This window comes from Xyrauchen texanus, chromosome 14 (genome assembly GCF_025860055.1).
Source record: "Xyrauchen texanus isolate HMW12.3.18 chromosome 14, RBS_HiC_50CHRs, whole genome shotgun sequence".
NCBI classification, from domain to species: Eukaryota; Metazoa; Chordata; class Actinopteri; order Cypriniformes; family Catostomidae; genus Xyrauchen; species Xyrauchen texanus.
The window spans coordinates 39,694,615-39,718,073 of NC_068289.1; the positions used below are offsets into that span (position 1 = coordinate 39,694,615).

Below are 23,459 nucleotides of genomic sequence, written 5' to 3' on the forward strand. Positions count from 1 at the left end.
AGTTTACATTTGCACAGTTTTTATTTGCACAATGCTTTTATAATTTGCAAAGAAAAATGTGGAGAGACTGAGTGGAGGAGGCTTAAGTTTGCTCATTTTTTATTTGTCTAAAACTTAAGTCATTAATCTTACTGTTAAATACAATATATTTTAGTTTAAACACTGGCCTCTAACACTCACTTGGTTTACTAATTTTACTAATTGACTTGTACAACACACAAATAACTAATATTGCCATTATATTCATGATGTTAGTCAGAGGGGAACTGGCCCCCACAGTGAGTCTGGTTTCTCCCAAGGTTATTTTTCTCCATTAAACAACATCTGATGGAGTTTTGTGTTCCTTGCCACAGTCACCTTCAGCTTGCTCACTGTGGCAATAATACAATTATTATTTAATAAGTTAATTTTATACACAATGTACAATCATATATTTAATCAAACTACACAGTTATCTTTCTAAGACTTTTTAATTTATTTTTTAAATGCATGATTTTCTGTAAAACAGCTTTGAAACGTGTGTGTTGTGAACAAATATAAATTACCTGACTCTACTTGACGCTGATTGGTTACCTCCGTCTTGACTCCGCCCAACCAGGAAGAAGCGTCCGTTCTGATGACGTCGAGTGTTGTTGGTCATGATGGCGTCTTTCACAGATCTGCCTCACTCAGATCACCCTGAGAAGGAAACTAGAGAGAAACTGTCTCACTGGGACCAGCGAGCTGATCCAATGGCGCCGTTAACCGACAGACAGACGGACTCGATTCTTGAGATGCGCGGCGCCGCTGAGGTGACTCCGATTCCAGCTGAAGTAAGTGAAGCTGTAGTCAGGTGACGTCAGTGGGCAACGCCACGTAGTTGTCAAATATGCAAATGAGTAGTTCACTCAAAAGTTACAATTCTGTTACAATTTACTCGTTCCAATCTATTATGCCTTTCTTTCTCCCGTTGAACACAACAGGAGATGTTTAGCAGAATGCTACGGGTCTGACAGCTTCAGTCACCATTCACTTATAACATCTCCTTAAACAGCCATCAGAAACAGAACAGGACGTTTCTACTATTTAATACATAATTGTATGTCCCCATCATATATGTCTTCACCCTTGTGCGATCTTCGGGACATTTTTGTCTTTTTCATTGTAGTTTGTTCGATCATGATGGTTGTGTTAATGCCATCGGCATACATTTCGCCAAAGGTGTGCATATATGGGGGAATTTTGATATTTCAACCTCAGTTCCTATAATGCATCTAGAAATTGTTTCTCAATACACACATACACACACACATAATTTTATCTGCATCATGTATTCAGTTGTCCTGCAGTGCTCTATAATACAGAAAAGCTTATATTTGCTCCACAAGATAAACATGAGAAAAATGGCGCCATCTGCTGGAAAATATTAACAAGTTCTATTTTTGAAGTCAGGGCTCCAGAATGAAAGGACAATATCATATAATTCATGATTTTATGCTTTAATGGCACTGGAATCAAATATTGCAGTTTTAACAGGTTTCAATTTGTGTCCTGAAGTTTCCCGATTGTAACTATTTTATGTACACAGTGTGTTATAGATGTATTATAGATGTATTATAGGAACTGAGGTTGAAATATCAAAACCAAAATACAAAAACACAGCCAACATGATCGAAAAAACTAAAATAAAAAAGACAGGGGGTCTGGGTATCTCAGCGAGTATTGACGCTGACTATCACACCTGGAGTCGTGAGTTTGAATCCAGGGCGTGCTGAGTGACTCCAGTCAGGTCTCCTAAGCAACCAAATTGGGCCGGTTGCTAGGGAGGGTAGAGTCACATGGGGTAACCTCCTCGTGGTGGTGATTAGTGGTTCTCTCAATGGGGCGTGTGGTGAGTTGTGTGTGGATCGTGGAGAGTAGCATGAGCCTCCACATGCTGTGAGTCTCCGCGGTGTCATGCACAATGAGTCACGTTATAAGATGCGCCGATTGATAGTCTCAGAAGCGGAGGTAACTGAGGCTCGTCCTCCGCCACCCGGATTGAGGCGAGTAAAAGCACCACCACGAGGATGCTGTTACTTTTTCCGTGGAAGACAAAAGGAGCTATTTGTTGCTTTTTATGATGCTTTTAGGTCCATTTTGGAGCTAAACCTGTCGTTTCTCCTTTTGTGTTCCACAGTATTCTTTTTTTTTTTACTTTCTGCTGTGTAAATGTGTCTTCAGCTCCCTATTGAAGACATCTGCAGTCTGACGTCTCGTTCCCTGCGCTCCTCTTTCACTACAACTCTGCCAGCGTCCACAGAGGGGGTTCTTCTGCAGGGATTTCAAATGCTGGATTTGGAGAACGAAAGAATAGAGACGGCTCAACAGGTGTGACATCACAGATTGAAAGGGAAACATTGACAGCTGGACTCTGGAATTAAAACTTTCTCAGAGTCTCTCAAGTTTTATGTTGTTGTTTCATTGGAGCATCATGTGACTAATGACATCATCATCTGTGTGGCAGTTCTTTTCCTGGTTCTCAAAGCTCCAGACTCAGATGGATCAAGATGAAGTTGTGAAATACAGGTGTGTGTTTATCTCTGTGTGGATTGATGGATATATTGATAGTCATATTTATCAGTGGTGTTTGCTATTTGTGGTGCTTTTTCTAGAATTAAATATCATTTATTCATCATTTACTCAGTTGGCCTGCAGTGCTCTATAATACAGAAAATAGGAGAAAAGTATGTGTTTGCTCCACAGGCTAAACATTTTACTAGTGCAAATATCCATTCCTAGTGCGACTAATTACTGAAAGCGTTTTGTGTTTTGCGCCACAGGAAGTCTCGAGATGTGCTGAACCGCTATCGGGAGCAGTGTGACGCCATTCTGACTGATGTCAACACGGCTCTGCAGCACTTGGACTCTCTACAGAAACAATATCTCTTTGTATCCACGAAAACAGGAACGCTCCACGAAGCCTGCGAACAGCTGCTGAAGGAGCAGGTCTGTGTGGGACCTTTGACCTCACTCACACAGCTCAAATGTTTGTGACCTTCCGCTCATCCATACAATGATTTTATTAGGTGTGCATCAAATTTACATTGTATCGGTTAGGTGTGTGGGTGCTTCATTCAATGGAGCAGCGTCCTTGGGAGTATAGATGATTTAAACTTTTGTGATTCTTCCAATGCAGTCGGGGGAGATTCATGAGGCTTCGTTTTCCAACCCCTATGAACACATTGTTGAGCTTATCGCGAAAAAGATTTACGCTTAAGACATTAACGTTTCCATATGCATATGTCAGGCATCCGAGGTCTCGTTTGAAAGCTCAGAATCTGAACTTTTCAGAGATAACATCGCTTCTGCATCTATGTTACTTAAAATAACAAAATAAGGCCTCAAAATATTCACTTTGAAAATGAGCGCCCCCTAGAGGTATTGGGGGTATAAATACGTTTATAAAATAAAAGTCCTTTACATAGCACATAAATGCACAAGTCACATATCTAATGAAAGCTCTCATTCTCAGGAACATGATTGTATAGTTTATGTTGTTGCACAAGAATCACAAAGTGAAATATGATTTCTGTAAGTCATCTAATACAAACATCTCTTTTATGCTCCGATAACAGCTTCTGTAAGGACCAAATAGCTAAATATGTTAAATACTTGTAGTCCACTCAGAGGCCGAGATATTCAATGAGATAATGAAGGTGGTGCTTGAACTGAACATTAGATTGAATGTCTATGGACGAGCACATCTGTGAGGGCTAAAATGCGTTAGAGCGCCACCTACAGTTCACATCTGTGTACTGTGATGGAATGTGACATTTCCATTTATGCATTTGGCAGATGCTTTTATCCAAAGTGACTTACAGTGCACTTATTACAGGGACAATCCCCCCGGAGCAACCTGGAGTTAAGTGTCTTACTCAAGGACACAATGGTGGTGACTGTGGGGATCAAACCAGCAACCTTCTGATTACCAATGTATTATACAGTGCACTTATTACAGGGACAATCCCCCCGGAGCAACCTGGAGTTAAGTGCCTTACTCAAGGACACAATGGTGGTGCCTGTGGGGATCGAACCAGCAACCTTCTGAGTACCAGTTATGTGCTTTAGCCAACTACGCCACCACCACAGAAAAAAATATTTATCTAGTGCTTTCTGCCATCTAGTGGAATAAAATGAGACTTTTCAAAGTGAGGTAGAGTGAACAGAACCAGAATTACATGTTTACAAAATTAGGACAACAACAACAAAAATTTTAATATACATTTTTTTTTTAAAGTTTGTCATAAGATTATAAGTGCTTACAATATGAAAAAATTTGAGTGTTTTTTTTTTTTATTATTTGGGGGGTTCTCTAAAAAATGTGATTAATTACTTTGCATTTAGTCCACTGTATGTGTGAAAGTTGAGCTTTTAAATTTGAGTGTAAAAAAAATTGCATACGGCAGCCCAAACATTCTCCAGAGTTTAAGGGGTTTCAGAGTCGTTTCAGTTTGAAGAATTATTGAAATGAACAGCATTTACATTTAATTTCTGTCTTTCTCTGTCAACAGTCGGAGCTGGTGGATCTAGCTGAGAGCATTCAAGAGAAACTTTCATATTTTAACGAACTAGAAAACATAAATACGGTAATTTTGTGCTACGGTTTCCAAGATGTGTTTCCCACGAGTGATGTAATCCGTTCAATAATCAATTGTCTGTCTGTTTATCCCTTTTTGCAGAAACTGAACTCGCCAACATTATCAGTGAACAGCGAGGGATTTATACCAGTGCTCTCCAGACTAGATGAATGCATAGAATACGTTTCATCACATGTAAGCAAAAGTCACATCAAAGCTTTTTATTTTTGATGTTTTTGCAATATTCTGATATATTGCTCTGGATATTCAGATGAACTATTATTAACCAAACCAAAAAGCCAAGTAGAATTAAATTGTTTAATGCAATAAATGAAAAATAATCAAGGCTTGTTTTCCATATTTCACTAAAAGAACACAAGGAAGAACTTTATTCATCTAATCATTTATATGCACCAATATAGCAAATCATTTTAACCTCTCACGGTTACAAAATAAAAGTCCCTGGATCATCAAATCAGGCATAGTCAAGCTCAGAATCTGACCTTTCACAGAACCTCATCACTTTTGCATTTATGTTACTTTAAAATAACAACATAAGACCTGAAAGACTCCGTGTCGCAAAAGAGCGCCACCTTTTGGTAATGATGTAGAATTATAAATATGAAAGTGTTTTCATATACCACATAAATAGACATGTCATATATCAAATGAAAGCTGTCATTATCAGGAATGTGACTACATAGTTTATTTTGTTGTTATAACACCACAGTTTGAATGTTTGTCAAAAGACTCACAAAGTGAAATATGATCTCTGTGAAATAATAAAGACAAACGTCTCATATCTGCTCTTATCACTGCTTCTGTAAGCCCCAAACAGCCACAAACTCTATATCAACTCTTACCTGAGGTTGTTTTCTTTAAAATGAGCCATTGTTTACTTGTCTGTGAGCTTGTTTGGGTAAATAATGCATTATGTCTAAAAAATATGCAGTCCGGTAGAAAAAGCATGATAAACAAATCATGTTCTCAACTATTGATGATGAAATGTCTCAGCTTTCCAACGTCAAGTTCTAGACAACTCCGAAGGTCGAGATATTCGACGAATATATAAATATATATTTTCTTCAAATGTGGGACACACTCTTTACACTTTAACATGTGTTCACTTGAACAGGCTTTCTGATGTCGTGATGTCACTTCCTGATGCTGTTGTGTCTAATAAGTTGATCAAATATCCTCATTCTTAATTATGTTTTCTTCCAGCCCAATTTCAAAGACTACCCCATCTGTCTCACCAAATTCAAGCAGTGTCTGTCCAAAGTGATGCATCTAATCAAGATTCACACTGTGAACACGATGCAGCACGCTCACCGGACAGCTCACTAAACGAGTAAGTCTCGCACATTATTAGATTGCAGCGATTTGAATAATACGTGTTCTTCATTTATTGTATATCATCCGCTTAGGACCCGATGGGTGTCCCGAACGCAGATAACGCTTTCACGCTGTACTATGTGAAGTTCAGAGCAGCAGCACCTAAAGTTCGAGTAAGTGTTGTGCACTAACTCATTTGACAGCAGCTCTCTTTACTGGTTTTACATGCAATTAATTAAAGTTGTTTTTCAATTAATCTTTTATGTTTCAGCGGCTGATTGAGCAAGTTGAACAGCGATCTGAAAAGATTCCTGAGTGAGTGATTCATGTTTAGATTTCTCTTTTTATATCGACACTTCAAATGCAAACTGTGACGTAATGAGTTTTAGTTTCACATGTTAGCTTTGCCGGATAATCACATCCAACACTCAAAAGTCGGTTTTCTCAAACCCATTTGACTTTTTGAGAAAAGCTTGTTCACTGTGGCACGCGCCCAATTCCCGCTACTTAGTAGGTCCTCGTGGTGGCACAGTTATTCGCCTCAATTCGGGTGGTGAAGGACGAGTCTCAGTTGCCTCCGCTTCTGAGACCATCAATCCGCGCATCTTGATCACGTGACTCGTTGTGCACGACACCGCGGAGACTCGCAGCATGTGGAGGCTCATGCTACTCTCCATGATCCACACACAACTCACCACACGCCCCATTGAGAGAACCACTAATCACCACCACGAAGAGGTTACCCCATGTGACTCTACCCTCCCTAGCAACCGGCCCAATTTGGTTGCTAAGGAGACCTGACTGGAGTCACTCAGCACGTCCTGGATTCAAACTCACGACTCCAGGTGTGATAGTCAGCGTCAATACTCGCTGAGATACCCAGACCCCCAATTCTGCCATTCAGTCAGGTATCATTAGCAACCAAATTGGCCCGGTTGCTAGGGAGGGTAGAGTCACATGGGGTAACCTCCTCGTGGTCACTATAATGTGGTTCTCGCTCTCGGTGGGGCGTGTGGTGAGTTGTGTGTGGATGCCGCAGAGAATTTCGTGAAGCCTCCACACGTGCTACGTCTCCATGGTAACGCGCTCAACAAGCCACATGATAGGATGCGCGGATTGACAGTCTCAGACGCAGAGGCAACTGAGATTCGTCCTCCACCACCCGGATTGAGGCGAGTCACTACGCCACCACGAGGACTTGGAGCACATTGGGAATTGGGCGTTCCACATTGGGGAGAAAAAAACATTAATGATTAACAATCACTCGGGGATGTGAATATTGTCAGTGGTAAAAGATATAGATGCAGCAAATCCCTACGTGACGATAACCAATTGTCAATCACAACTAGTGGCACTGATTAATCGGTAAAACCGATATATTTGTTTCACTATAAATCTTGGCGTCCAGCATAAGGAAGTGTAATCAAGCTTGAAATCATGATCGCGCTAAAATTTATAGTGAAAAAGTTACAATTTCAGTTCTGTTTCTCACACAGAACAGATCGTATCTCTTCAGAAGACATGGATGAAACCACTCGAGTCATATGGATTACCTTTATGCTCCCTTTATTTGCTTTTTGAAGCTTGAATGCATTGGACCCCATTGACTTGCATTGTTTGAATATAAACGCATCATATCTCCATCAGAATATCTTCGTTTGTGTTCTGCATAAGAAAGCAAGTCATATGGGTTTGGAACAACATGGGGGTCAGTAAATTATTTTTGAGTGAACTATCCCTTTCATGCATCTCTTGTAGGTATCAGCAGTTGTTGGATGAGATTCACCAGTGTTATCTGGACCAGAGAGAAGTTCTGCTCAGTCCCAGTATAAACTCCACCATCACAGATCTCACCAGCCAGAACAACAAGGATCACTGCGCATTGGTGAGCCGATCACGCTCTTCCATCCCTGATCACGCTCTTCCATCCATGATCGTTTCAGTGTGATCTGAACAGTTTGAGCTGCACATTTCAGCACAGATAGTTTATGAATCTGTCACAATGTAATGCAGCTTTAGCCCAGTTATAAACGATATACTTGACAGCAGACCCGCAGCTCGTGAAGAGCCGTTGTTCATTCACATGTAACAAGGGCGTTAACGTGAAAGTCTTAAAGGTACAGCAGCAAAAAAATGGCCTGTCTCCTAATGTTCAGAGAGAGGGTCATAAAAGCTTAATTATGACTAGCACTGTTAGAGGACCTCAAATGTCACAACCCTTCAGTGTAACACCTCACACTTAATGTGTTTTATTATAATGTTCAGCTAAAGTTTGAAGTTCTTGTAACAGGTGCGCAGTGGCTGTTCGTTCATGGTCCATGTTTGTCAAGATGAGCATCAGCTGTTCAGTGAGTTCTTCTCCAAACCCACATCTAAACTGGAGTGAGTACCACAAACACGTCTCCATAAGCTGATACAATCACACTGAATCTGTTTGCTTTTCATGTGTTTATTTATTACATTTATAATACTTATTACGGTTAGAAACAGGTTCGATGTTGCTCTGCTGTCTCTGTCGCAGCGAGCTCCTGGAGAAACTGTGTTTGTCACTGTACGACGTTCTGAGACCACTGATCATCCATGTCGTTCATCTGGAGACGCTCTCTGAACTCTGTGGAATCCTGAAGAACGAGATGCTGGAAGATCACGTTCAAAACAACGGTACTGAACCCTCTTAAGACCGGAATGATCCACCCTTAACCTCCCGAGACCCGAGGGTGATTGCTGTGTGCATTTTCCGTTTCCCTTTATGATTTTTAACTAGTCTAGCCTTTTTTTCCTGGTGCAAATAGTGTTCCTAAAAATGTATATCCACAAATGTGGACAGTGAGACTATATTGGAAATTTTTAATTAACACTAAGCTATAGAAAGTCATTGCCATTGTCTCATGTGTGTCAAACATGTTGAGAGATCCAAACATCATCTGCAGCTTAAAACTGAACTTTTGATCAGATTTTTGGAGTGAACACACTTAACTGCTTAGAGAGCTATAGGATGCTCCCTTGCTCCCTATTTAGTGAATGACTTAACCTCCAGTGTGCTGTCTGTCTGCACTGGTCTCAGAACAGTTATAGGAGAGCTATAGGATGCTCCCTTGCTCCCTATTTAGTGAATGACTTAACCTCCAGTGTGCTGTCTGTCTGCACTGGTCTCAGAACAGTTATAGGAGAGTTATAGGATGCTCCCTTGCTCCCTATTTAGTGAATGACTTAACCTCCAGTGTGCTGTCTGTCTGCACTGGTCTCAGAACAGTTATAGGAGAGTTATAGGATGCTCCCTTGCTCCCTATTTAGTGAATGACTTAACCTCCAGTGTGCTGTCTGTCTGCACTGGTCTCAGAACAGTTATAGGAGAGCTATAGGATGCTCCCTTGCTCCCTATTTAGTGAATGACTTAACCTCCAGTGTGCTGTCTATCTGCACTGGTCTCAGAACAATTATAGGAGAGCTATAGGATGCTCCCTTGCTCCCTATTTAGTGAATGACTTAACCTCCAGTGTGCTGTCTGTCTGCACTGGTCTCAGAACAGTTATAGGAGAGCTATAGGATGCTCCCTTGCTCCCTATTTAGTGAATGACTTAACCTCCAGTGTGCTGTCTGTCTGCACTGTTCTCAGAACAGTTATAGGAGAGCTATAGGATGCTCCCTTGCTCCCTATTTAGTGCATGACTTAACCTCTAGTGTGCTGTCTGTCTGCACTGGTCTCAGAACAGTTATAGGAGAGCTATAGGATGCTCCCTTGCTCCCTATTTAGTGAATGACTTAACCTCCAGTGTGCTGTCTGTCTGCACTGGTCTCAGAACAGTTATAGGAGAGTTATAGGATGCTCCCTTGCTCCCTATTTAGTGAATGACTTAACCTCCAGTGTGCTGTCTGTCTGCACTGGTCTCAGAACAGTTATAGGAGAGCTATAGGATGCTCCCTTGCTCCCTATTTAGTGAATGACTTAACCTCCAGTGTGCTGTCTATCTGCACTGGTTTCAGAACAGTTATAGGAGAGCTATAGGATGCTCCCTTGCTCCCTATTTAGTGAATGACTTAACCTCCAGTGTGCTGTCTATCTGCACTGGTCTCAGAACAATTATAGGAGAGCTATAGGATGCTCCCTTGCTCCCTATTTAGTGAATGACTTAACCTCCAGTGTGCTGTCTGTCTGCACTGGTCTCAGAACAGTTATAGGAGAGCTATAGGATGCTCCCTTGCTCCCTATTTAGTGAATGACTTAACCTCCAGTGTGCTGTCTGTCTGCACTGTTCTCAGAACAGTTATAGGAGAGCTATAGGATGCTCCCTTGCTCCCTATTTAGTGCATGACTTAACCTCTAGTGTGCTGTCTGTCTGCACTGGTCTCAGAACAGTTTGAAATGCACCTTATTTTCATCCTAACTCCATATAAAGCCTCTGAAAGACACATTTTTCAGCTTTTGGATGCATGTATTGATTTTCTATGTTACTAATGTTAATGAATGTCAGTGATAACAATATAAAATAAAATATAACAAAATGTATATTAAAATTATGTGAAATGACCCACAGATGTGTCCATGTTGAAAGTTATTTAAAATAACTCACATTAACAAAAAATCAACTTTTGAGGGAATATTGTCCCCAAATCCACATATGTGGACATCATGTTTATCAGCGCACTGACTTGTGAAATATTTACATATTTTTTTAAGCAGCATATCAAATGAAACTAGAGACTCTCCTCTTTACAACCAAACAGATTTCAATGAAAAAACTTGAAGAGATTTCTTACCAGAGGCACATTTATTGGCGCTGCGTCCTTCGGACCACTTCACGGAAATCGACGGCATGCTGTTGTGTCACGTGACTCGATGCGGCAGAAGTTTGACCCTTAAATGACCGTCTAGAGTCTTGTGAACAGTATTCAGATGGTTTTTATTCATTTCAATTATGCTTTGCATATAGCAAAGCCAAAATACAACATCCACGCATGTGGACACAGGGTCGCACTAAGTTATAAAGAACAAACATCTTGAAGATGCAATGAGGAACACCGAAAGACTTCAGAATTTTAATACGTATATTTGTTTTCTGTTGCAGCGCTGCAGCTGGCTGCGTTTGATGCAGCTGTGAAGCAGATGTTGGAGGATGTTCAGGAGCGATTGGTGTACCGAACACACATATACATCCAGACTGACATCACTGGATACAACCCTGCACCGGGAGACCTTGCCTACCCCGACAAACTGGTGATGATGGAGGTGAGCAAATATTTATTAACCCCTTCAACTCTGCAGACCCCATAACGGGTCTGTGGGCGGGGCCAGGAGCGTTTAATATGTTTATGATTCAAAAAAATAAAAGTCCCTGGTTACACAAGTCACTCATGTAGTGGAAATAAATAAGACTTTTTGCAGGGAAATAGAGCAAACAGAACAGGAATTACATTCTCATAAACACAGGAAAACAAACAAAAAAAATATTATCCATCCATCTTCAACCGCTTATCCGAAGTCAGGTCACGGGGGCAGCTGCTCCAGCAGGGGGCCCCAAACTTCTCGGGTGGACTCACTATGGAGTCACCTACTGGGGCCCTATTCAGGACTCCATTCAGGGTCTCCAAGAAGGCCGAATACTCTGAACTGCTGTTCGGTGCATATGCACAGACAGCAGTCAGAGTTTTCCACCCCACAACCCGTAGGGGTAGGGAGGCGACCCTCTCGTCCACTGGGCTAAACTCCAACGTAGCGGCGCTCAGCCGGGGGCTCGTGAGTATCCAGACAACACAGCCCTCAGGATCATAAGGGCTCACAAACCTCTCCATAACAGCTTTGCATGCAGAAACGATTATAAATCAGCTATTTGTAGGTTAATTGTACAGAAAAGTGAACGCTGTGGCGTTTGTTTTGAGCGACAACTGAAACAGGATTGTTATAAGTATGTATATTAATTGTAACATGTTTAATATGTTTGAATAGTATCATCTGACTGAAGCCGTTTCATTTGTTGTAGAAAATCGCTCAGAGTCTGAAAGAGGAGCAGATGAAGTTGACGTCCAACAGCTCTTTCTCTGACGTGCAGCTGGAAGAATCGGACAATAAAAAAATCAGCCCAGGTGTTTGTGATTTCCTGCACTCTATATACACTCTCTTGTACTGAGCCGCAGCGTCACACATTGTCTGTGTGTTTTTATCCCTGTAGATCCTCGATTACAGAGCAGCGTTTCTCCAGCGGATCTGCACGGCATGTGGTACCCAACTGTCAGACGCACGCTAGTGTGCTTGTCCAAACTCTACCGCTGTATAGACGTGAGTGTTACAGCACAACGCCGCTGTTTCCTGCCTGTTCACAATTGACAATTTTCCAAATGATGAATGCAAAAAGACCACCAGACTGTATATTTCTATTAGCACTGTATTTATAAAATGCATTGTTAGTCTGAGCAATGTCTTTGTCCTGTAGAGGGCAGTGTTTCAGGGTCTGTCACAAGAAGCGCTCTCTGCCTGCATCCTGTCACTTCTCAAAGCCTCAGATGTCATTCAAAAGAACAAGGTAAAAGCCTTCTGTACACCCATACTGTATACAAGCACAAGTATAGTGACATTATCACTTACAAGAAGTTGATTCTGTCAAAGTGGTGTGATGTGATCTGCTATTTTTCTATAACTAAACTGTTAAATTAAAAGTTCACCCAGAAAGTGTATTTCTGTCATTATTTACTCACCCTTATGCCATCTTGTATGAATTTCTTTCTTCTGCGGAACAGTTGAAGTCATAAGTTTACATATACCTTAGCCAAACACATTTAAACTAATTTAATTGTAGAAAACATTCCCTGTTTTAGGTCAGTTCTGATCACTACTTTATTTTAAGAATGTGAAACGTCAGAATAATAGTAGAGAGTATGATTTATTTCAGCTTTTATTTCTTTCATCACATTCCCAGTGGGTCAGAAGTTTACATACACTTGGTTAGTATTTGGTAGCACATGTTTAGCCTTTAAATTGTTTAACTTGGGTCAAATGTTTTGGGGATCCTTCTACAAGCTTCTCACAATCAGTTGCTGGAATTTTGTCCCATTCCTCCAGACAGAACTGGTGTAACGGAGTCCGGGTTGTAGACCTCCATGCTCGCACATACTGTTCTTCAGTTCTGTCCACATATTATCTATCGGACCACAGTCCAGGCTCTGTGATGCCCGCTCCGATACCTTGACTTTTTTGTCCTTAAGCCATTTTCCACAACTTTGGAGGTATGCTTGGGGTCATTGTCCATTTGGAAGACCCTTTTATGACCGAGCTTTAACTTCCTGTCTGATGTCTTGAGATTTGTCATCATCTATTTAGTGAAGTGCACCAGTCCCTCCTGCAGCAAAGCACCCCCACAACATGATCCTGCCACTCCCATGCTTCAATTACAAGCCTCACCCTTTTTCCTCCAAACATAATGATGGTCATTATGACCAAACAGTTCAATAGTGTGTCATCAGACCAGAGCACATTTCTCCAGAAAGTCAGATCTTTGTCCTCATGTGCACTTGTATACTGTATTCTGGCTTTTTATATGGTGGTTTTGGAGCAGCGGCTTTTTCCTTGTTGAGCCTTTCAGGTGATGTCGATATAGGGCTCATTTTGCTGTGGATCTAGATACTCGTCCACCTGTTTCCTCCAGCATCTTCACAAGGTCCTTTGCTGTTGTTCTGGGATTGATTTGCACTTTAGCACCAAACTACATTCATCTCTAGGAGACCGAATATGTCTCATTCCTGAGTGGTATGACGACTGTGTGGTCACATGATGTTTATACTCGCATACTGTTGTTTGTACAGATGAACGTGGCACCTTCAGGCATTTGGAAATTGTTCACAAGAATGAACCAGACTTGTGGAGGTTGACAATATTTTTTCTGAGGTCTTGGCTGATTTCTTTTGATTTTCCCATGATGTCAAGCAAACAGGGACTGAGTTTGAAAGACTTAAAATACATGCACAGGTACACCTCCTATCAGAAGCTAATTGCCTAATTGCTAAAGGCTTGACATAATTTTCTGGAATTTTTCAAGCTGCATAAAGGCACAGTTAACATTGTGATATAGTCAATTAAAAGTCGTAAACAATTCTCATGTCATGCACAAATTAGAAGTCCTAAATGACTCGCCAAAACTATAGTTTGCTAAGATGAATTATGTGGAGTGGTTAAAAAATGAGTTTTAATGTCTTCAACCTAAGTGTATGTAAACTTCTGACTTCAACTATATATACCAATCAGCCACAACATTAAAACCAACTGCCTAATATTGTGTAGGTCCCCCTCGTGCTGCCAAAACAGTGCCAACCCGCATCACAGAACAGCATTCAGATACAGTATTGGAATGAGGGCAGACACATATAATCCACAGTATGCACTTCTTAAGATTTATTTAAGCATTTGTAAAATTGGAAAATACCATGTGTATTTTTATATCATTTCCCTAAAATTCATCTGGACACACTGACTGGACATTAGAAAATAACAAAAGCTGCTCTGATTATATGGCGACAGCTGCTAAAGCTAACTGAGCCAAGGAGAGGAAACCTGTACAAAAACTCTCTTAATGTTTAAAACAGATGTTTGTGTTGTGTCTACAGACTCCGATCGACACGCAGCTCTTCCTCATCAAACATCTGCTCATCATGAGGGAACAGATCGCGCCGTTTCACGCCGACTTCGCCATTAAAGAGATTTTTCTGGATTTGAAGAAGACCAGAGGTATTGGGTGCCTCTTTGTTGATGATCTGTGTGTAATATCACTGAAGCAACACCAGATGGCAGAACAACATTTCTTTTTTGTTGCTGTCTTCTCAGACGCCGCGTTAAAAATGTTCAACCCGATGGCTGTGCCCAAATTCTTCCGGCTGAACAGTCACAATGCAATCCTGGAGTTTTTACTAGAGGTAACTGTTCATCTGATTAAGTGGGTCTTTCCTTCTCTTCAAAGTCTCACCCATGTCTCGAACCCTGATTTATGATTTATATCTTGCATTTGAATGATCCATAATGTGCTGATTCTCACACCAGGGCACACCTGAGATAAAAGAGCACTACATCGACTCAAAGAAGGACGTGGATCGGTATCTAAAGTCCAGCTGTGAGGAGTTCATACATCAGCAGACCAACATGTTTGTGGGCAATCTGGAAGAATTCCTCACCAAGGTGAAAATCACAGAAGGGAACATTGTGCATTGGCAAACAAGTCAATCCGGATGGTTGATGCAAGTGAAAATAGATTTGCTTCTGTATGTTCAGCTTAGTGGCACTAGATGTCAGTGGAAGGTTTGGGTATTGGGACACACTCTGACCTCGAGCAGTCATGGTTGGTATCTTTATGTAATAACAGGTAGGAGCTCTAAAAACAATGGCTGTTCAAGGAGGACCGACATACAGTCTCTCTCAGCAGCCGTGGGCACAGCCGGGTGAGTCAACAAGGACATGTTTCAACTTTTAATTATCTTGTAATTAACTCTAATTCTCTGTTTGATTGAAGTAAATGATCCGGTTCAAATTTAGCACACTTTTATGATGCTATAAAGAGAACGTCACTGTTGTTAACAGCTTATTTCTCATTTAAATATAACTTGATATTAACACACGTGAAGAGCAATGTTTGAGTGACCATGCCAATGGCACATTTCACCCCTAAATCATAAGGAACATGTTAGTAGGGATCATTTTCTGCGTTATGAGATTATTTTCATTACAGTTCTTTCAAATTGTCATATACAGTATATTATTTTAATAGCAGTATTTGTTTACTGGTGGATTTTGCCCATACCAATAACTAAGATGGGGAAAGCCCCGATGACCAAATAATTGGCGGATAGTTTTTAACCCTTTAAGCTGGGATGGGCTCTCGAGAACAAAAAATCTTCATAATATTAATAACTACAGTCTTGACCAACACATAATAGGTTTCGTTTCAAAGATTAGAAGATCTACTTTACAATGCATGTGGATATTATGACCAAAACTGAACAAGTGCTTTGAGATTTGCAGAATACAGAAGTGTCCATTTTGATAATTTATAAAAACAAAATTGCACAGAATTTTGAAACTCATCAAATATTCATGTGTCATATGTTGTTGGAAAGCTCTTAAAGAGTCAAATACAACCAGCCTATTTGTTTTACTCACAGATAAAAATATAGCTAGTAAAAATATATGTCTTTGACATTTATGTTGGTGTTGCTTATGTGTCGTGTTTTCACTTATAACTTCACGAAACATAAACGGAACAATAAATATCACATATCATTATTTAGAGGAGGTGATTATCTTTCAATCGAGTCCACACACAAGATAATCAGATGTATAGATCATTAGATAATCCACATGAAGCACAATGTTACATATGACCACCAGGAGATGGCGCCAAATACATGACACAGACTCAATGATGACTCAAATGACACAGAATGAAACTCATTCTGTGAAATCTCATGAGTAAAATCATGTCTGCATGCTATGCAAACCTTTAGTCATTGTTGTGTTTGCATGTGTAATTAGTTCTTATGTACAATTATTATCATTTATTTGTTTGGAGATGTTTTTGGACACTATGATCAATTATATTTGTAATGTTGGAACTTTTGATTGCTTAGATGCATCAACACAGAATGTGTCTCAGATACAGTCGACATGATTGAGAACAAAACAAAAGTAGTTTTTAACCAGATGATGTATGTCTTGAGATTCAACCGATTAGATCATATTGTTTACATAAGGCAGAAATTAATTTGCATAATAAAGATGCATGACCGTGTGTGTTGTTTTTAAGTTTCTACACCCTAGCTAATGGTGTACTCGCTGTTTCTTTTTTAGCCAAAATAAATGACCTTGTGATGGCTACATATCGAATAATGAAAAACAAGCTCCCCGGTACGTTACAAAGCATGTCTTTATATCTGGCCAATAAAGACACGGAGTTCATTCTATTCAAGCCGGTCAGGGTGAGTATCAATCGAATCTGGGGTTTAATAGCACATAATACGACATGCGTGCGCTTTATGCCGCGGGATATGATGACTGCAGTGAATCTGATCAGATGCATCTTGTTTCAGAACAATATTCAGCAGGTGTTCCAGCGACTGCACGCGTTACTGCAGGAAGAGTACAGCGGAGAGGATCTGCAGATCATTGCATGCCCATCCATGGAGCAGGTGCAGTTCTGCGCATTATTACTGCTGTGTACTTCATGTAGGGCGGTGCGAGTAATTATGTAACACACAATAATGTTCTATTTGTTAAATCTAGATTTAATCTGTAAACAGTAATATATCCACTGTTTCAAAAGTATAGCCATAAAACATACGTAATATGTGTGTTAGCTTGATTTTAACGTGACAAAATCACTTGCTTACGTTTTCTGTATGAAGTTACAATCTTACAACTTTGTTGCCATGACGATTTAATGCCGCAAACCCTAAAACGATGATTTAAACATCGCAGCTCAAATAATACACAAGTTTTAACAGAGAATGAATGTAAGTGCCTTTATAATATGATAAGCATCACATTTCTGACTTTAAACCCTCCAAAAATTGACCCCCATTGACTTCCATTGTAAGTGTCTCACTGGACACACATTTGTGCTTTTAGAAAGAAAAGGGGGGACGAGTCGGAATCATTGTTGTTTTGGTAATCAATATCATGTCACAAATAATTTCAGTTGAGCTTAACTTGTACCGAACCCGTTTATACTGCATTTACTAATGTTAACATGCAAAAGTTTTTAAAAGTGGTGCGTTCACATACAACGCGAAGCGAACGTTTCTAATGAAGCAAATGGTGCGACTCGAAAACGCAAAATCACTTCATTCGCGTATAAAATCAGAAAAATTCGCGTGACGCGTTGTCGCGAAAGTCTATCAGCATTGAGATTGTCCGGATGTCACTGACGAACTGACATAGTAGCAAAAGAAATCTGGAAAAATGGATGAAAATATTGTTGTAGCGGTGTGTGGTGTGGCACAACGGCATACATGTACAGAGACCGCACGAATAAAGACGTCGCTTGGAGGAAGTTGGACTACTTGGTACGTTCTGAAAATATGCGCGTATACTTGATTCCAGCTATTGTTTGAGCTTTACTATGAACCAAGTCCCAGAAGCCCCGCCTCCTGTCCTTTTCCGGAAGGGAAGCGGGAATACTCGCGGGTTCACGTTACTCGCTCGAACGCAAGTTTAAACACGCATTCATAATCCAGCAGTGAAACTCGCGTGAGCAATGCGAGGCGAAACTATCCTTTGCGTCGTATGTGAACGCACCATTAGAGTTGCTCCATTTGACCTGAACAAATGTGCATTTCTTACAAATTCAAAATATATGATAAAAAAAAAAAAAAACTGGAGCAAGAATTTTTTTAGTGCCTTTTTAATTTTTACATTAAAAAACGTGCACAAAAAATAATTTTGATCCGTAAAGTTGGTTTATTCTACTTAATTGCATGTGACATCAAAAAAGCAAATATAAAATCAGAAGTAATCCAAACGTAATCGGTTTAGATTACCTTAAAAATGTTTTTTCGGGTGGTCTGCGTATCTCAGCGAGTATTAACACTGACTATCACACGCTGGAGTCGTGAGTTTGAATCCAGGGTGTGCTGAGTGACTCCAGTCAGGTCTCCTTAGCAACCAAATTGGCCCGGTTGCTAGGGAGGGTAGAGTCACATGGGGTAACCTCCTCGTGGTCACTAGAATGTGGTTCTCGCTCTCGGTGGGGCGTGTGGTGAGTTGTGCGCGGATGCCGCGGAGAACAGCGTGAAGCCTCCACGCGTGCTACGTCTCCACGGTAACGCGCTCAACAAGCCACATGATAAGATGCGCGGATTGACGGTCTCGGACGCGGAGGCAACTGAGATTCGTCCTCCACCACCCGGATTGAGGCGAGTCACTACGCCACCACGAGGACTCAGAGCAGATTGGGAATTGGCCGTTCCAAAAAAGTATGTAATTTGTAATCAGTACCAGATTACAATTCAGAAGTAATATACCCAGCGCTGATAGCTGTCTGTATGTTGTTACAACATATGACATTTTTGACTTCTTTAAGCCCCAGAAAACATCCAAACACCTGTGAACACTGAAATGTAAAACTCGTTCAATATAGTACAAGTGCATTCAAGACATCGTTTTTTGTGAATTGTATTTTTAACGTAGTTGCATATAATTTAATAGATATGGGCTAAGAACAAAAATGAGCGTCATGTCATCGACACGTGTGTAGAAATTAGCCAGACATTTACCATTTAGCCAGATTAATATGTGCTGGACATCTATTCAGTGTTAGTTTTGTGTTACTAGTTACATTACAGGTGCATTCATTCATTAAACACTGTAACTCTCATTATTTAGTTAAACAACAAGCTACAAGAGATCATGCTATATTGACCAATCAGCTTCCAGGACTCATGGATGAGAGAACAGATCCAATGAAATGTGTTTTTGGTCTCTGTCCAGATAAATCTGCTGCTCTCGATGAAGTGAAGTGCGCTGGACACTCATCCTCTGACCACGGCAACACTGAGAGAGGAGACCAGAACCCTTCGTGAGGGTCTCGTCCTGAACGGTCCAGACAGGTTTCGGAGATAAACAAGTCTTTGAGGTTTTTCCGCCAGAGACCGTGTGCTCCCCATTCCAAGCCTGAACGCTCTTTAAAGGCGGCTCTGTTGCTGTTGCTTGATGGTCACACTTTTATTTTGCAGAGACGAATATTGTCCACTTGGTGGCGCTGTGGTTCAGAGAATAAATATAGACATGAATAGAGAGGAAGTGCATTTATTGGTGAAGGAAACTAGATGTGCATAAAACATATTTATTACAAATAAGCATTACATTTTGTTATTATTGTCTCACCCTCAAGTTGTTCCAAACCCATATTCTGTTTTTCATTCTGTGGAACCTTACAGGAGAATTGAGGAATATTCAGGCAGCTCTTTTCCATACAAGTGTTCATAGTGACTACGACTGTCCATATGTGCTGTTTTCCCAAATGTAAGTGTTTATTCACTGAAAATCTGCCAAATCTTATTTGAGTCCACAGCAGATGCAAAAGTCATGGCAAACGCGATTGGTTCTTGTGTGTCACGTGACCGAGCAACAACTTAAAGTCATACTGACTACTTTTATGGGTTTTGGTGAGAGTAATAAGTACTATTTCATATATAGTTCACTTCCTTTTTGCCATGAATGACATGTTTTGTGCTGTTTGGTGTGAATGTGATGTAAATCATGTACTGATCTGAACTAAAGAGCTGAAGGTTTATTTACTCCTAAACTTCTGGACCTTCACAAGTTGGAAATAAGATTCGGTGCAGTCGTAAGGTATTAAACATTGATTAAAATCTTTCCAAAAGCTTTTCTAGAAATGAGCTCTTTTGATTTCTATCTGGTTATTTTTTTGAATGGTGCTTTTAGGGCCGATATAAATCGTAATTTTCTCCGGCGTTATTGGAATGGCATTTCCTCTATCTTCAACAGCAGCTCATCTGTCTGACCTTCAGCCTCAGCGCTAAAGAGCGACTTCAGAAATAACTTAAGAACGCTGTTCCGGATGCCTTGGGTTCTGCCATTTCATCGCAATAAAATAGCCGATGATGACTTGTGTGAGTAATAATTCAGTTTGGAGAGCAAATGGCTTATAAACCATGAATATTCTGTTTTCACTCGTTTCATCAGCATGTGTTTGTGCTCGTGTGAATTCACTCCAGAATATTTTCAACTAAATTGACGTTCAACTCAAGAATCAAGATTATTATTGTTCATATGATCTGTCTCTCTATCTGTTTGTCTGTCTATCTTTATATCTGTCTTTCTATCTGTTTATCCTTCTGTCTGTCTGTCTTTATCTGTCTGTTTATTTGTTGGTCTGTCTATTTGTTTAACTGTTTATCTATCTACCTGTCTGTCTACCATCACCGTCTCTCTGTTATCTATCTCTATGTATGTCTGTCTGTCTCTGTTTGTTTCTCTGTCTATCTGTCTGTCTATCCATCTTTATATCTGTCTGTCTATCCCTCTGTCTTTCTATTTGTCGATCTGTCTATCTCTCTGTCTGTCTGTCTATCCCTCTATCTGTCTATCCATCTGTCTGTCTATCCATCTGTCTATCTATCTGTTTATCTGTCTATTTGTCTATCTGTTTGTCTATCCCTCTATCTGTCTATCCCTCTGTCTGTCTATCCATCTGTCTATCTATCTGTTTATCTGTCTATTTGTCTATCTGTTTGTCTATCCCTCTATCTGTCTATCCATCTGTCTGTCTATCCATCTGTCTATCTATCTGTTTATCTGTCTATTTGTCTATCTGTTTGTCTATCCCTCTATCTGTCTATCCCTCTGTCTCTCTGTCTATCCATCTGTCTGTCTATTTGTCTGTCTGTATGTATGTCTCTGTCTGTTTATCTATCTATTTATCTGTCTGTCTGTCTATTTATCTGTCTGTCTGTCTGTTGGCCTGTCTATTTGTTTATCTGTCTGCCCATCATCATTCATTTTCTGTCCATCAATTTATCTATCTATATGTCTGTCTGTCATCACTATATGTATGTCTGTCTGTCTGTCTATCCATCTTTATGTCTGCTTGTCTGTGCCTATATCTGTCTATCTGTCCATCCGTCTGTCTTGCTATCTGTCTGTCTGTTAGTCCATCTGTTTATCTGTCTGTCTGTCTGTCTGTTGGCCTGTCTATCTGTTTTTCTGTCTGTCTATCATCATTAATTTTCTGTCCATTAATTTACCTATCTATATGTCTGTCTCTCTGTCTGTCATCACCATATTTCTGTCTGTCTGTCTCTATCTATCTGTCATCACTATATGTCTGCCTGTCTGTCTGTCTATCTATCTGTCTGTCTTCTATCCATCTTTATATCTGTCTCTCCCTCTATCTGTCTTTATGTCTGTCTGTCTGTCTCTATCTATCTGTCTGTCCTTATATCTTTATATTTGTCAATCCCTCTGTCTGTCTGTCTGTCTGTCTGTCTGTCTGTCTGTCTGTCTATCTGTTAGTCCGTCTGTTTGTCTGTCGGCCTATCTTTCTATTTGCCTGCCTGTCTATATGTTAGTCTGTCTGTCTTTCTATCTGTCTATCTGGTTATTTATCTAGTTGTCTTGCTGCCCTGCACTGGTATTTAGATATAAGTGATTATTCTGGTTTGTGACGGTAGTGTTTGTTAACAGAGGTTGTTGTCACATACTGTTGTGTCTCTGCTGTGTTTAAATGCAGCAGCTGTGTTGAGTTCACTCGTTCACCTGCTTCAGGTCGCTGATGTCGCAGCTGTCGATGCATCACCTGCGCTCTGCGGTCTGCTGTTGCATTGCATTAGGCCGATCCTCGGGCACATCTGAAGCTGATAGCACCTGTGATCTGTGAAGTGGACAGCCTTAAAATCAGTCTGTATTTTCATGCATGGAGGAGAAACAACTGCAAATCCACATCGAGTGCTGCAGATTGATTTACTGACTTAAAGTATTTAATTACATTTTTCCTTAACGTGGCATTAGCTCCAGTGTTAACAAAATAGTGTCGCTTTTTCTGTAACAAGCTTTAATAACCAGCGGTGTAGCACAACAGCAGTTTATTAGATGAGTTTGTTCAAGGTTTACTCGGTCCAGTCTGAAGAAAGTATTCATTCAATCAGATACACTGTGACGTATCAAAAGTTTGGAATCATTATGAAATGATTGAAATAAAATGATTGTTTTATTCACCAAGGATGCTTTAAATTGATCAAGCATTAAAGATGAATATGTAAATGTTAATCGACTATTTCTATTTATTAATTCTAGCTGTTGCTGCATATTAAAGTGGGATAGGAGAACGTTTTTAAACATTGTACAAATTAAAAATGTCACCTTTAAGATAAGGTTACTATACTTGTATGAGCCGACCTTGAGTTTGGAGTAAGTCCAGTCCTATAACTGAATGAACAAGCTGACATGCTATTTCAAGGCCAGAAAAATATGTCAGATGGGGGCGCACAGACATGTTTCTCAAGGTCTCGCACATCAGATCTCACTGCAACAGGAGCCTTCAAACCCCTCAAGACAACACAATAACTCAAACTCTCAACAGCAGTATTCCACGAGGATACACACACTTCTTTTATGATCTTTAGGTCAGATGATCTTTAGTTAAATCACATCAAGTATGTTCTGAAGACTGAAAATTCAGTTTTTAACTGGTTGTGCTTCAAGATCAAGATTTTACATTAGATATCAATCAGGTGACCCAAGGCTAATGTAGTAAAGTAAATAATAATAAAAAATCCTTAAAATCAAAGATCGAAATGTATTAATAGGTCATGAACTGAATAGCCACAACATTATGAAACATATTAAAATGACATCTGCTGAATAGGAAAACTGGCAGTTTTTGGGTTCAAGTCCCTTAAACGCCAATGGCGCTATATCGTGAAATAAGTTTATGCTTAATAGTTTTACGTTTTCTTATGCATAGGTCAGGAATATGAGGTGTCATTTGAAAGCTTAAAATATGTACATTTATGCATTTATGCTACTAAAAATAA

At 40.1% G+C, this 23,459-nt stretch overlaps 1 protein-coding gene across 1 annotated transcript; it reads left to right on the top strand.

Annotated features, from left to right (window-relative positions):
- Window positions 1-559: 559 nt before the first annotated feature.
- LOC127655359 (conserved oligomeric Golgi complex subunit 3-like) lies at window positions 560-22,692 on the top strand. Its single transcript, XM_052143125.1, is given in 24 exon segments — window positions 560-812; window positions 2,203-2,349; window positions 2,486-2,547; window positions 2,802-2,967; window positions 4,533-4,607; window positions 4,701-4,793; window positions 5,823-5,921; window positions 5,923-5,949; window positions 6,026-6,106; window positions 6,205-6,248; window positions 7,692-7,818; window positions 8,224-8,315; window positions 8,455-8,594; window positions 11,000-11,160; window positions 11,912-12,014; window positions 12,101-12,207; window positions 12,362-12,451; window positions 14,526-14,646; window positions 14,743-14,831; window positions 14,956-15,090; window positions 15,275-15,350; window positions 16,756-16,883; window positions 16,995-17,093; window positions 19,393-22,692. Coding segments are annotated over 24 exon segments (2,463 nt in total). The 5' UTR covers window positions 560-638; the 3' UTR covers window positions 19,420-22,692.
- Window positions 22,693-23,459: the final 767 nt, after the last annotated feature.